The sequence below is a fragment of the Molossus molossus genome, unplaced genomic scaffold (assembly GCF_014108415.1).
Source record: "Molossus molossus isolate mMolMol1 unplaced genomic scaffold, mMolMol1.p scaffold_m16_p_22, whole genome shotgun sequence".
NCBI lineage: Eukaryota > Metazoa > Chordata > Mammalia > Chiroptera > Molossidae > Molossus > Molossus molossus.
The window spans coordinates 16,288,450-16,301,764 of NW_023425358.1; the positions used below are offsets into that span (position 1 = coordinate 16,288,450).

Here is a 13,315-nt window from a genome sequence, read left to right on the forward strand (position 1 = left end):
ATTCTCTTCTTTGCCTGGGTTTTCAAAGAATGGTAGTAGAGGGAAATGAGGTGGATATAGTCTAGTTGGTCCTCATCGGGCATTGGACAGTCCCTCTACTGACATCCTAGAGTATGGGCTGAGCACCAAAACAGTTCATAAGATACTGCCCAAAGGACCACCCCAAAGGGTGACTGGTGAGGTACCTCCTACTGTTGAAGCAAAATGAGCGAGGTCTGTGAATGAAGACCAGAAAGCAAGTTGACATCATTTGTAGAAAACATAATTCCCAGCATTAACAAACAAGCAGTATGTTGAACTAAAGTTAGTATTGTGAGCTTTGTAGGGATCAGTGATAGGCAAAAAATACCAGCTATGTAAGCAGAGGTGGCAGAGCTTGGGAGCAGCATGTGTGGAAAAGATTTAAGTATTTTATTTATCTGTGAGGTCATTGAGCCAGCAGTGTAAAGTACCTGCCAGAAAGCTAATGACACATATAAGAAAGTCTAGAATTTGTGTTGAGTTTAGTGGTTACTCAGTGAGTCCCAGCATCCTTGGAATATTAATGAATTTTATACTGAGCACTACAATTCAAGACAATTTCTGGCACAGTGGACTACAGTAAAGTCAGAAGCCTACAAATAACATCGTAAAGGACTTGTAATCATAAGGAATGGATGAAGAGAACTAGGGGTATTTAGCCATGAAAAGGGATTCAGGGGCCTATCTCCTGCTCGCAGAATATGGAGGGAGGAGTGGCCCCAACAACTGGTGGGTACCATTCAGCACCAGGAGGACAACGTTGGCCCAGTGTTAGGAGGAACTCTGGACCACCCCAGAAAGGGAAGGTTTCTGTCCCTAGAAGGTCAACTGATTAGCCCCTCAGCAGAGCTTTCATGTGGGAAGTGCTATATCTGATAAGAGGTTGGACAAGATAATGTCTGAAACTCCTACTAATTCTGAATTAATTTTGTAATATTTTTCTGATTTTGTTTAAAAGTTTGCTCTATTTCCTTGGCTTTCACAGATTCTAGAGGCACTTTTTCAGGTTTTGCATGTCCTTTTGGGAATGTGCCAGGCCTTGGAGATTCAAGAAAAAGGTATGATTATAGATCCAAGGCTTTTTTTAAAAAGAGTGGTTTGTGATTATTTTTTTCCTTGCTTTTCCTCAATCTTCTTTTCTGTTCTTTACTACTCTATGTATGTCATGGATGGAAACCTTCCTATATTAGTTGCCTTTGTTGTGTGTTAGCTAAGAGGTCTCATGGGGGTCATGAGCACAGGTCTGCTACCTAAGAATGATAAGTGATCATGGACACATTACTTCATCCTTCTGGCATAAGTTTCTTCATCTCTAACATGTCTGACTTCCAAAGGTCATTTTTTTCTCTAGGGTAAGGCTAACAGTATGATCATGATTTATGATTCATAAATATATTGTTGAAGTATGATAGCATGACTTACTTGTATAAATGATTTGGATGTGCCATGAATAGACTAAGACCTCCCAAAGAAGGTAACTGTGTGTGACACAGCCATAGTCTGAAGTTATTGTTAATCCCAGTTTGAAAAATATCATCAATCAGCTCTTGGGATTGACCCTGTTGCTGTGACTTATTCTGATCCTTCAGATTTGTTAGTGGGTGTGTTGTGAGATGTGAGCCAGTGTTATAAGTTGGTACAGTATGGTTCTCTCACAGGTAACTTTCTGGTATCAAAATAGTCTTATTTTGTCTTCTAGAATACCTCTGCAAATATGCGATCCCATGCCTAATCGGAATCTCACGAGCATTTGGGCGTTACAGCAACACAGAAGAGTCTCTCCTCTCGAAACTCTTTCCCAAAGTCCCTCCTCATTCCCTCCGAGTCCCGGAGGAGCTAGAAGGTGTTCGGAGGCGTTCCTTCAATGACTTTCGCTCCATCCTGCCCAGCAATTTGCTGACTGTGTGTCAGGAGGGTACCCTGAAGAGGAAGACCAGCAGCGTGTCCAGCATATCTCAGGTACGGCTGCACTCCTGGAAAGAGTAGAGGAGAGAGGTCTTGTTAAATGCTCACATGAGGAAAATCCCACTTGTGTGTAGCTTGAGGAAACTTAGAAAACAAAATGTTCTCACTAGAATTCTCTTTAATTGAAAAGCTTTCCTTATCCTTTTTACAATTTATAAGTGATTTCATCTCCTAGTCATGAAGTATTTGTTTCTTATCAATTGGGAGCCAGAATCTATTCTGACTGGGAGACAGTTGGTTCCCCTAAGAAGTATATAACTGACTCATGGAGAAAAGATAGACATGAAACACAAGACTAATTCAGCTTAGTAAGCAAGTATAAAATGTATGTCTAGACAGGAAGAATTCAGTGATTTGGTATACAGTAGAGAACACTATAGGTACAGTGGGCTTCATGGAAAAGGTGAGGCTTGAACCATAACTTGGAGTACAACTACTATTGAGCTGTCAGAGAGAACCTTATCTAAGAGAATTCTGACTGAGGTTTGACTGGCCTTTTCTGATCTCTAAATGTGGTTGTGTGTTTCAGGTCAGCCCTGAACGTGGGATGCCCCCTCCCAGCTCCCCTGGAGGATCCGCCTTTCACTACTTTGAAGGTGGGCTTCATATTATTGACTTAGCACTTGGATAACAGGTTCATAGAGTACTTCTTATGATGTCAGGGATAGTAATACTAATGTTCTGCTATCATGCATCTAGAGTGTCAAGTTTTTAGAAAGCACTTATTTTCTTTTAAACTTCTTAGAATGTAATTTTTAAAAATTTCAAACAGAGCCCTGGCCAGTTTGGTTCAGCAGTTAGAGCGTTGACCCACGGACCATAGTCTTGGATTCGGTTCCCGCAAAGGGCACATACCTCGGTTGCAGTTTGTCCCCAGCCCTGGTGGGGTTGTGTGGGTGGCAGCCAGTCGATGTGTCTCTCTCACTCTTTCTTCCTCCTTCTCTCCCTCCTGCTCTATCTGAAGATAAATACAAAAATGTCCTCGGATGAGGATAAAAGAAAAAATTTTAACAGAAAATTGCAGAAAATAATATATAAACCCTCATGTACCTGCTGTAACAATTTTATTATGTTAATTTGTAAAAGCACTGATTTTCAGTTGTTTACAGAAACACTTTCATAGAATTTACTAAATTTGATTCGTAGGATAGCCCTGTGTAGTGTCAGACACATTAAAATTACTTTCAACTTAATCCTTTAGGGAAGTAAGATACTGATTAAGTGATAGGAAATGGGGAAACCAGAATTCCATGCCTCATAATGCCATATATTGCATTTTCAGATGTTGCTAATTGCTAAAAAAGAAACACATTTCTCCCCCAGCCAATGTGGCTCAGTGGTTGAGCATCGACCCATGCACCAAGAGGTTGCTGGTTTGATTCCCGGCACATGCCCAGGTTGTGGGCCAAATCCCCAGTGGGGGCCATGCAGGAGGCGGCTAATCTATGTTCTCTCTCATCGATGTTTCTATTGCTCTCTCTTTCTCCCTCTCCCTTCCTCTCTCTCAAAAATCAATAAAGAAAAAAAACTTTTTAAAAAGAAATCTAGAAACTTTTACTTTTATTTTATTTTTAAAATTTTAATGTTTTTCTTTTCTCTCTTTTTTTTTTTTTAAATTGGTTTTTAGAGAGAGAGAGGAAGGGAGAGGGAGAAAGAGAAACATTGATTGGTTGCCTCTGTATGCACCCCAACGGATCAAACCTTCTGAAACCTGGGTATGTACCCTGACGGGATCGAACTGGTGACCTTTTGGTGCACAGGATGATGCTCAATCAACTGAGCACACTGGCTAGGCCAAGCCTTCACTTCTTAATTAAAAAACAAGGAAAGGAGTAAAAAACAAAAACAAAGTCTATATCTTTGATGGTTATTGAGGGAATCAGCTTGAGGAAGTATCCTGTTATGTGTTCCTGTGACTATTTGGTTTTCTTCTCCATCAGTCTCGTACTTACCTGATGGGAGTGCTCTGGATCCTGATTACTACTTCTCCACCATCAGCTCCAGCTTCTCAGTTTCTCCTCTTTTCAATGGCGTCACCTACAAGGAGTTCAGTATTCCACAAGAATTGCTTCGGGAACTTTTAAACTTGGTAAGCAGAGCACTATGGATAAACAGACCACGGGTGTATCAATCAGTAAAATTGCTAGTGGTGAAAGTTTTTTGGTATTTCAATTGAACAACTTAGTAGTCATAATTTTCGGATTAAAGAAGGAAGGAAAGTAACATTCACGGAGCAATTGTTCAATATGTTCTCATCTAATCCTTGTAGCAGTCATTTTCGGGAGGCACCATGCTCCCCATTTTAGAGGTAAGGAAATCAGTGTCAAATACATCAAGGATCCATAGGCCAAGGGCAGGATCAAAGCTTAGCTCAGGGTGTCTGATTCTGTCTCAGGAGTGCTCTATTCCAATCAGTACAAAACCTAACTTTTTCTAATTTGGGTACCTTTGGATGGCATTTGAGGTGATATCAGAGAAGGTATTGGTGCCATTGTCTAAGTCCCGAAATGGACTCTGATCCAGGGACTCTGAAGTTATTATGATTGAGCTGGGATACTTCAAGATATTTGGAAAAAAAAAAAAAAAAAAGATGCCCTGGCCAGTTTGGCTCAGCGGTTAGAGCATCGGCCTGTGGTCCGGAGAGACCCGGGTTCGGTTCCCGCTAAGGGCACGTACTTCGGTTGCAGTTTGTCCCCGGCCCTGGTTGGTCGTGCGGGTGGCAGCCACTCGATGTGTCCCTTCACGTCGATGTTTCTCACTCTCTCTCCCTTCCTCTCTCTCCCTCCCATTCTATCTGTACAAAAAATGAAAAAATATCCTTGGGTGAGGATAAAAAAAAAAAAAAGATATTTGAGTGGATAGGGGTGAAGACATCATCAAGGACAGATTCTAAAGATGAGACTTTCTGTTTTGGAGAGAATGAGAGTGACATATCCGAAACAGCATGCATTAGAGAGAGCACCCATTGTGTCCTGTCTGGAGTATGAATAGAAATCACTCAGAGAAGGGCTTTAGGCTGAAGATGTAAGAAGACATCAAAGCATAGGCAATAATTAATGAGGATAGAGGCATAACGAATTATTAAATGGCCTAGGATGTTTTTGAAGTTGCTGTCAGGAAGGAAAACTTCCCTCAAACTGCTCTTTACTGTCAGTGTCCCAGACAACATGGTGGCCTGCGCGGCCCATGGCTTTCTCAAATGGCTCTTCTTAGTATCATCTTAGACATCCCAATTGAAGGCTGAATGTTTCAGATCTTTTCTTAAAGAAAGGGAATTATTTTTTTCACTGTATTATAACTTTTCCAGGTTAGGTTTTCTTATAGGCAATTTTTAAATTCTTTTCCTGGCATGTTGTTTATTATATTTATACTTTTTTTTTTTTTTTTATCCTCACCCGAGGACATTTTTCCATTTTTTGTTCAGATAAAATGGGAGGGAGAGAGAGGAAGAGAGAGAGAGAGAGAAACATCGATGTGAAGGGACACATTGAGTGGCTGCCACCCACACGACCAACCAGGGCCGGGGTCAAACTGTAACCAAGGTACGTGCCCTTAGCGGGAACTGAACCCGGGTCTCTCTGTACCGCAGGCCGACGCTCCAACCGCTGAGCCAAACCGGCCAGGGCCATATTTATACATTTTTAAAATGCTTTCTTAAAGTACTAAAATTTGAGGGGTTGGGGGTGGGCTGTTTCATCAGGTGATCCCACAATCCTGTACTAAATGGTGGTATAGAGAATGGGTAGAAATAATCACTTCTATTAGAGATGTAAAATGGGTGCTGCAGTTTGAGTACCTGGGAAGCTTCGGAAGAGCCCAGGGGAAGAGGGAGGAGCTGTCAGCACCCGAGGACTGGCTGTGAAGGTGCTCTTGACATCTGGGAGGGCATTTGGATAAATGTCAGTGATGCCTGGAGTCTGAACACTTTCACATCCTAGAAAAGGAAATCTGATATCAGCAAAATTTGAAAAAGTTGGTACCTTTTCTGTCTTGTTTTTTTTGTTTGTTTTTTCTTTATTGCTTTTAGAGAGAGAGGAAGAAAGAGGGAGAGAGCGACAGAAACATCCATGAGAGAGAACATCGATTGGCTGCCTCCTGCATGCCCCCACTGGGGATTGTACCCACAACCTGGGCATGTGCCCTGACCGTGAACCAAACCAGCGACCTCTTGGCTCATGGGTCGACACTTAACCACTGAGCCACACTGGCTGGGCCCTTTTCTGTTTTTATGTCATTATAATCCTGATAAATGGGCCAAGTGATGGCAGAATTAAGGGCATTTTGTGTATATAGTTTGATATTATTTATATATTGTGGCCTATTTTTCTAGCACATTTTTCACCACATGGACCTGTTATGTGGTTTTTTTTTTTTTTTTTTTTTTTTTTTTTTTTTTTTTCAATCATCCTCACTTGAGGACATTTTTCCATTCTTTGTTCAGATAGAGTGGGAGGGAGAGAGAGGAACAGAGAGAGAGAGAAACATCGATGTGAAAGGGACACATCGAGTGGCCGCCACCCGCACAACCAACCAGGGCCGGGGACAAACTGCAACCAAGGTACATGCCCTTAGCGGGAACCGAACCCGGGTCTCTCCGGACCGCAGGCCGATGCTCTAACCGCTGAGCCAAACCGGCCAGGGCTATTATGTGGTTTTATCTGTCAACATTTCTTTTTTAGTAGAAGGAGCTAGCATTCCTGTCTCTTACTGTCAGGTGCCTCATGAGGTCTTGTTTCACTGATAGGTGAAGAAGATTGTTGACGAGTCTATGCTCAAATCCTTGGACGAAGTTGCAGCCAGTGTGATAGAGGTACGTACCTTCTGAGGGCATTGCAATGAGATCCACCTGCTGTGAGCCTCTGTGTGGAGAGAGCAGGGCGGGTTTGCGTGGGGGCAGTGAGTTTTCATCTAAACTTCCTAGTCCCGATAATGACAACACACCTGCAAATTTGAAAGCTTGCTCCATGCTGAGCTCTTTTAATTATATCCTTACACAGTGCCTCTGAGCAGTGGTCAATGTCTCCATTTTACACATGAAAGATAGAGGTTTAAAGGATTAACTACTGTGCCCTGGTCACATAGTCATCATGGGAGCTGAGACTGCACTGGGTCCTCTGACTCTGAAGCTCTTTATCTTCCTTGCTCCTTTGGTGCTTTCAAAGCTGCTTCTCTGGGCTCAGTACACACCCCTCACACTTTTTTTAGGCACATACAATCCCTGGCTTTTATGTGTGTAGGGTGTGTACCTAGGAAACTTTTGTCTTTAATATATTTGGAACCAATGCCTACTGCATTATTTATAAAATTATTAAGTGTTGGTGTTGGGAGGTCTCAAAACCTGAGGGAACATTTGAGTCAGCCCTCTTTCAAGTGTTGGGATCTACAGCAATTGCCATTTGCCAGCCTGATGCTTGCTGTGAGCATGTGCTGGACCCATATTCCTCATTAAGCCTGGTATTCTTTCTCTCACCTGATTGTGAGACTCAGTGCCTGGTACCACTGGAGCTCAGCTCTGAAGGGGGAGGGAGCCCCCAGGGACTTTCCTGTGCTACAGAGTGTGCCTTCTGCCCTGCATCTTCTCCCAGCAGGCTGTCTGCAGACAGTAGATGTATATATGTGCTAGGTGTGATTTGCTTTGGGTCAGTTCTTGGCTGAAAAGCACAGTTCCTGTAACTCTCCAGGTTGCAGTCTGGCCCTTTCTACTTTATCTTCAACCTTTTTGCAGGTTGTGTTCTGCCTGTTGGCCTGAGATTTAGTTCTCTCACTGCATGCAGTCTCAGAGGCCTCTTGTTTTCCTTTGTCAGTGTTTGGTTATATGTGACCCAGGGCTGGTCTGGGTAGTCAGAACTCCTGGCCACTTATTGGACCCACATGCCATCTGTAATTGAAAAGTGTCGATCTGGGTCCTGAGGGGAAAGTTGGTGCTCAGTGGGGATTTCTTTTACGGCTTATTTTACAAGCAGAGGGAAGGCTAGGAATATGGGATGCTGGAACCCTCCTCCCCATTGAACCAGAGCAGATTCTGGTATTTTTGTTTTTGTTTTATATTTAAAAAGATTTTTAAATCTTTATTGTTGAATGTATTACAGATGTTCCTCATTTTTCCCCCATGGACCCCCTCCTCCCCACTCCTGCCCCTCTCCTGCCTTTTCCCACACTGTTATCTGTGTCCATTGGTTATACATGTAAGTTCTTTGGTTTATTTCTTCCCACCCCCTAACCCCTTTCCCTTTGAGGTTTGTCAGTCTAGCAATGAATTTGTACTTCTTAATCCCTTCACCTTGTTCACTCATTCCCCCAATTCCTCTCCCATCTGGCAACCAACAAAATGTTCTCTGTATCTATGAGAATGTTTCTGTTCTGCCTGTTCATTTTGTTTGTAGATTCCATTGTCAATAGATATGTATTCATTGCCATTTTGTTTGTTCATATATTTTATCTTTTTCTTCAAAAAGACCCTTCAACATTTCATATAATAATGGTTTGGTGGTGATGAACTCCTTTAATTTTTTTCTTGTCTGGGAAACTCTTTATATGGCCATCGATTCTAAATGACAGCTTTGCAGGATAGAGTAATCTTGATTGTAGGTTCTTGCTTTTCATCACTCTGAATATTTCTTGCCACTCCCTTCTGGCCTGCAAAGTTTCTTTTGAGATATCAGCTGACAGCCTTATGGGAACTCCCTTGCAGGTAACTAACTGCTTTTCTCTTGCTGCTTTTAAGATTCTCTCTTTGTCTTGAACCTTTTGCATTTTGATGATGATGATGTGTCTTGGTGTAGGCCTCTTGGGGTTCATCTTGTTTGGGACTCTCTGTGCTTCCTGGATTTGTATGTCTGTTTTCCTCACCAAGTTAGGGAAGTTTTCTGCCATTATTGTTTCAAACAGGTTTTCAATGTCTTGTTCTCTCTCTTCTCCTGGCACCCCCAAGATGCAGAAGTTGTCCCAGAGGCTCCTTACACTGTCCTCATTTTTTTGGATTCTTTTTTCTTTTTGCTGTTCTGATTGGGTGTGTTTTGCTTCCTTATATTCCAAATCGATGGTTTGCTTCTTGGATTTACGTACTCTACTATTGAATCTGTGTAAATTATTCTTTTTTTTTTTTTTTATCCTCACCCGAGGATATTTTTCCATTTTTTGTACAGATAGAGTGGGAGGGAGAGAGAGGGAAACATCGACATGAAGGGACACATCGAGTGGCTGCCACACGCACGACCAACCAGGGCCGGGGACAAACTGCAACCGAAGTACGTGCCCTTAGCGGGAACCGAACCCGGGTCTCTCTGGACCGCAGGCCGACGCTCTAACCGCTGAGCCAAACTGGCCAGGGCTGTAAATTATTCTTTATTTCACTTAATGCCTCCTTCATTTCTGACTGCATCCATCATTTCTGACTGGTCTTTTTTTATGCTCTTGAGGCCCTCACTAAGTTCACTGACATTCTCACTCAGTCCATTGAGCATCCTTATAAGCAGTATTTTGAACTCAGCATCTGTTAGGTTGCTTATCTCCATTTCGCTTAGTTCTTTTCTTGGGGTTTTGTTCTGTTCTTTCATTTGGGACCTATTTCTTTGTCTCCTCATTTTGGCTGCCTCCTTGTGTTTGTTTCTGTGTATTACTTAATGAGAGGTATGGGGCTAGCTGAGACCAGATGCTGCTTGTTTGAAAGAATTTAGGAAAACCTGAAGCAGGATCCAAGACAGGCCAATCCTATGGTTAAGCAACTGGCAACAGCTTGGGTGGGCCTGTAAGTTGGGTGGGGCGGGGCCTCAGGGAATCACCAGGGTGGGGCTACCAGTGTGAGCCAGGTTGCTGGAGTCCCAGGTATGGTGACTGTCTGCCGCCCCAGGGAAGGTCTCACCAAAGGAACAAAGGCCTCTGACAGCAAGTTTGTCCCGGAGAAAGCCCCCTCTCCAGCCTTCGCTCCAGTGCCAAACAGCTCAGTTCTTCCCTGTATGTCTCTGGTGCTCCTCGAGCTGCCTCCCCTCCGAGCTTAGAGGGAGTGAGTCCGATAAGTCTATGCGCGGGCCCTTTAAGGAGCTTCCTGGGGCTCCAGCTGCGTCAGCTTCCCTGAGCCTCAGTTCCTGCTGGTTTTTCCAGCCAGAAGTTATGGGGACTTCTCTTTCTGGCACTGGAACCCTGAGCAAGGTGTCTGGTGTGGGATAGGGATCCCTCAGTCCTCAGGGAGGATCTTCCCTGCCGAGGTATCCTCCTGATTTTTATCCGCCACATGAGGGTGTGGGACCAGCCCGTTGAGCCTCCGCCCCTCCTACCAGTCTCCATGAGGCTGCTGCTTTAATTCCGTAGTTGTAGGACTTCCGTTCAGCTTGATTTCAGGCGGTTTTGAATGAGGGTTGTTCTGTAGTTTAGTTGTAACTTTGATGTGGCTGTAGGAGGACGCGATACCACGTTTACCTACGCCGCCATCTTGACCAAAAGTTCTCGTATTTTTGTTTTTTATTGGACTTCAGTATAGATGTTCATTTTATGAATGGTTTTGTTGCTGAAAAAAGAGTAAAACCATGACCTGTATTACTAAATATAATACTCATTAGTAATCACTAGCAATTATTGCATGCTTATGTGCTAGACACTGGGATAGGACATGACTCACTCATTGATTTCCACAGCAATCCCCCATTTACAGATGGGGAAACTGAGGCTTGCAGGGTTAGGGAACTTTAGTTATATAGCTAGTGAGTGAGGGAAACAGGCTGCATTATCTGGGCTCCCTTTCATCTGCTCCTTGCTTGCAGTGACTTCTTCTGAACCCCAGATCTGACCCCTAGGTCACCCTATTCAGCAAATCTCATCTCTTCATGTCTATAGTAGTTAACCAATGCCCATTGATGGCACTGTTAACCACAGGCCCTGTTATCCATGCCCACTTGAAATCTGGCATCACTCTCATGTCCTCCATGCATTTCTCATGCCTTCTACATAACTCTTGCACCTTCCACCAGCCTCACACCACAGGCCCATCCCCTTGGCCCAATGGGGATTTGCTTTCTTTTTCTCCTCATCCCTCTCACCTGTATTTGCAGAGCATTTTTGCATGTGTCAAGAATTCTGATAAGCCATGCCTTTTATGTTTGTTTGTTAATCTTCACCTGAGGGTATTTTTTCCCATTGATTTTTATTTTTAGAGAGAATGGAAGGAGAGAGGGAGGGGAGACACAGAGAGAAAAACATTGATATGAAAGAGAGACATATCTAATGATTGCCTCTCACAGAAGCCCTGATCAGGGCCACGGATCAGATCTGCAACCCAAGTACTTGCCCTTGACTGGGAATCAAACACGAGACCCTTTGGTGTGTGGAGTGATACTCTAACCATTGAGCCACACCGGCCAGGGAAGTTGTGCCTTTTCATTAGAAGAGTATCTTATTCATCACATTAGACCGTGTGTGAATTTTTTCCATGGAAGAAAAATAGTGCTACGTTCTAGATTAAATTGTTAAAAAATTATTTATTTATTTATTTTTTATTGTTGAATGTATTATAGATATTCCCCTTTTATCCCCATTGACCTCCTCCTTCCCGGTCCCACACCCTCTTTTCTTCCCCAGCCTAGTGTCTGTGTTGATTGATTGTGCAATATGCATATAAGTTCTTTGGTTTGTCCCCCCCTCCCCCCCACCTCACCATCCCTCTGAGGTTTGTTAGTCTGGTCCCTCTTTCCATGATTCTGGATCTCTTTTGGTCAACAGTTTATTTTGTTCATTATGTTTCACAAATGAGTGAGATCATGTGGTACTTGTCTTTCTCTGATTGGCTTATTTTGTTTAGTATAATACTCTCCAGGTCCCTCCAAGAGTAAGAGATCTCTCTTTCTTACAGCTGCATATTATTCCACTGTGTAAATGTACCACAGCTTTTTTATCCACTCATCTCCTGATGGGCACTTGGGCTTAGCTATTGTAAATAGCATTGCTATGAACATAGGGGTGCATATATTCTTTCTGATTAGTGTACCAGGCTTCTTAGGATATATTCCTAGAAGTGGAATCACTGGGTCCATTGGCAGTTTCATTTTTAATTTTTTGATGAATCACCAAATTGTTTTCCATAGGGGCTGCACACTAAAAAATAATTTAAAATGAGTTTTAATTACAAAACATAAGCTGAATCTGAAGGTTCCCTGGCTGCAGTGTTTATTGCCCAGGTGGTGGACAGGGTTGAATCCCGTAATCTGATGGTCTGGTGGTCCGTTGGCCATCCCTCTCCTCCTCTACTTTCTGTGTCCCCCTGACTTCAAAGACTGTGAGTTTTCAGTGAGAGGAGGTGAAGGGTGCAGGTGGCTGCTCCCCTGCAGGCATCTTTGGACTGTGTGAGCCTCCTGTTTTCCTCTGCCTTAGGCAAGAGGGTGAAGAGAGTAATTAAAGTGTTCCAGCCCTGGCCGGTTTGGCTCAGCGGTTGGAGCGGCGGCCTGCGGTCCAGGGAGACCCGGGTTCGGTTCCCGCTAAGGGCACGTACCTCAGTTGCAGTTTGTCCCCGGCCCTGGTTGGTCGTGCGGGTGGCAGCCACTCGATGTGTCCCTTTTGCGTTGATGTTTCTCTCTCTCTCTCTCTTCCTCTCTCTCCCTCCCGCTCTATCTGAACAAAAAATGGAAAAATGTCCTCAGGTGAGGATTAAAAAAATAAATAAATAAAGTGTTCCAAGTGATGAATCGTGGTAAACAGTTAATTCCATTTATAATGCTAAGTCATATATGTAAGGATTACCTAGCTGGATCGCTGCATGAAGGTGGAGTCCCAGAGGAGTGTTTCTGTGCTGTGGTCATGTGCCTCTGCCTCCCCCACAGGCCAACCCCAGCGCTGATCTCTACTATACCACATTCAGTGACCCCCTCTATGTGGCCATGTTCAAGATGCTTCGTGACACTCTGTACTACATGAAAGGTGAGTACTTAGCACACATGTGGGAATTCAGTGAGATTGGGTTCAGGGCCACTGCCTCAGGTTTGTGCTTCCTTTCTGCTGGGGGTACTTAAAAACACAGGCAAGACATGGTCATGTGACTGAAATTTTAGAGTAAAAGTAAGTAAAAAAAAAAAAAAAAATCTGTCCATGATCCTGTGCCCTAGTGCCATCAATGATGACTTCTTTGGTGTGTTTATTTCCTCAGGTGTTTTTCTGACATGGACATGTTGTATTGTCCTGATCATGCATACATTTTCATGTCTATTTTAGACATGTTATAAAGTATGAAAAAAAGAAAGGTACTCATAATCTTAAATCAGAGATAATATCTTTATTTATTTATTTTTAAATTATGGTCTTGGTTCTTAAGAACTTTATTTTATTTATTTATTTATTTTTATTTATT

At 43.1% G+C, this 13,315-nt stretch overlaps 1 protein-coding gene across 2 annotated transcripts in view; it reads left to right on the plus strand.

The window, feature by feature from the left end:
- Nucleotides 1-13,315, plus strand: part of PI4KA (phosphatidylinositol 4-kinase alpha) — a 121,285-nt gene that overhangs the window by 24,439 nt on the left and 83,531 nt on the right. For both annotated transcript variants that reach the window (XM_036277116.1, XM_036277117.1), the window contains exons 5-10: nt 1,007-1,079; nt 1,721-1,980; nt 2,516-2,582; nt 3,927-4,075; nt 6,731-6,796; nt 12,792-12,888. In XM_036277116.1, the coding sequence (XP_036133009.1) occupies nt 1,007-1,079; nt 1,721-1,980; nt 2,516-2,582; nt 3,927-4,075; nt 6,731-6,796; nt 12,792-12,888 (712 nt within the window). The remainder of the gene's footprint in view (nt 1-1,006; nt 1,080-1,720; nt 1,981-2,515; nt 2,583-3,926; nt 4,076-6,730; nt 6,797-12,791; nt 12,889-13,315) is intronic.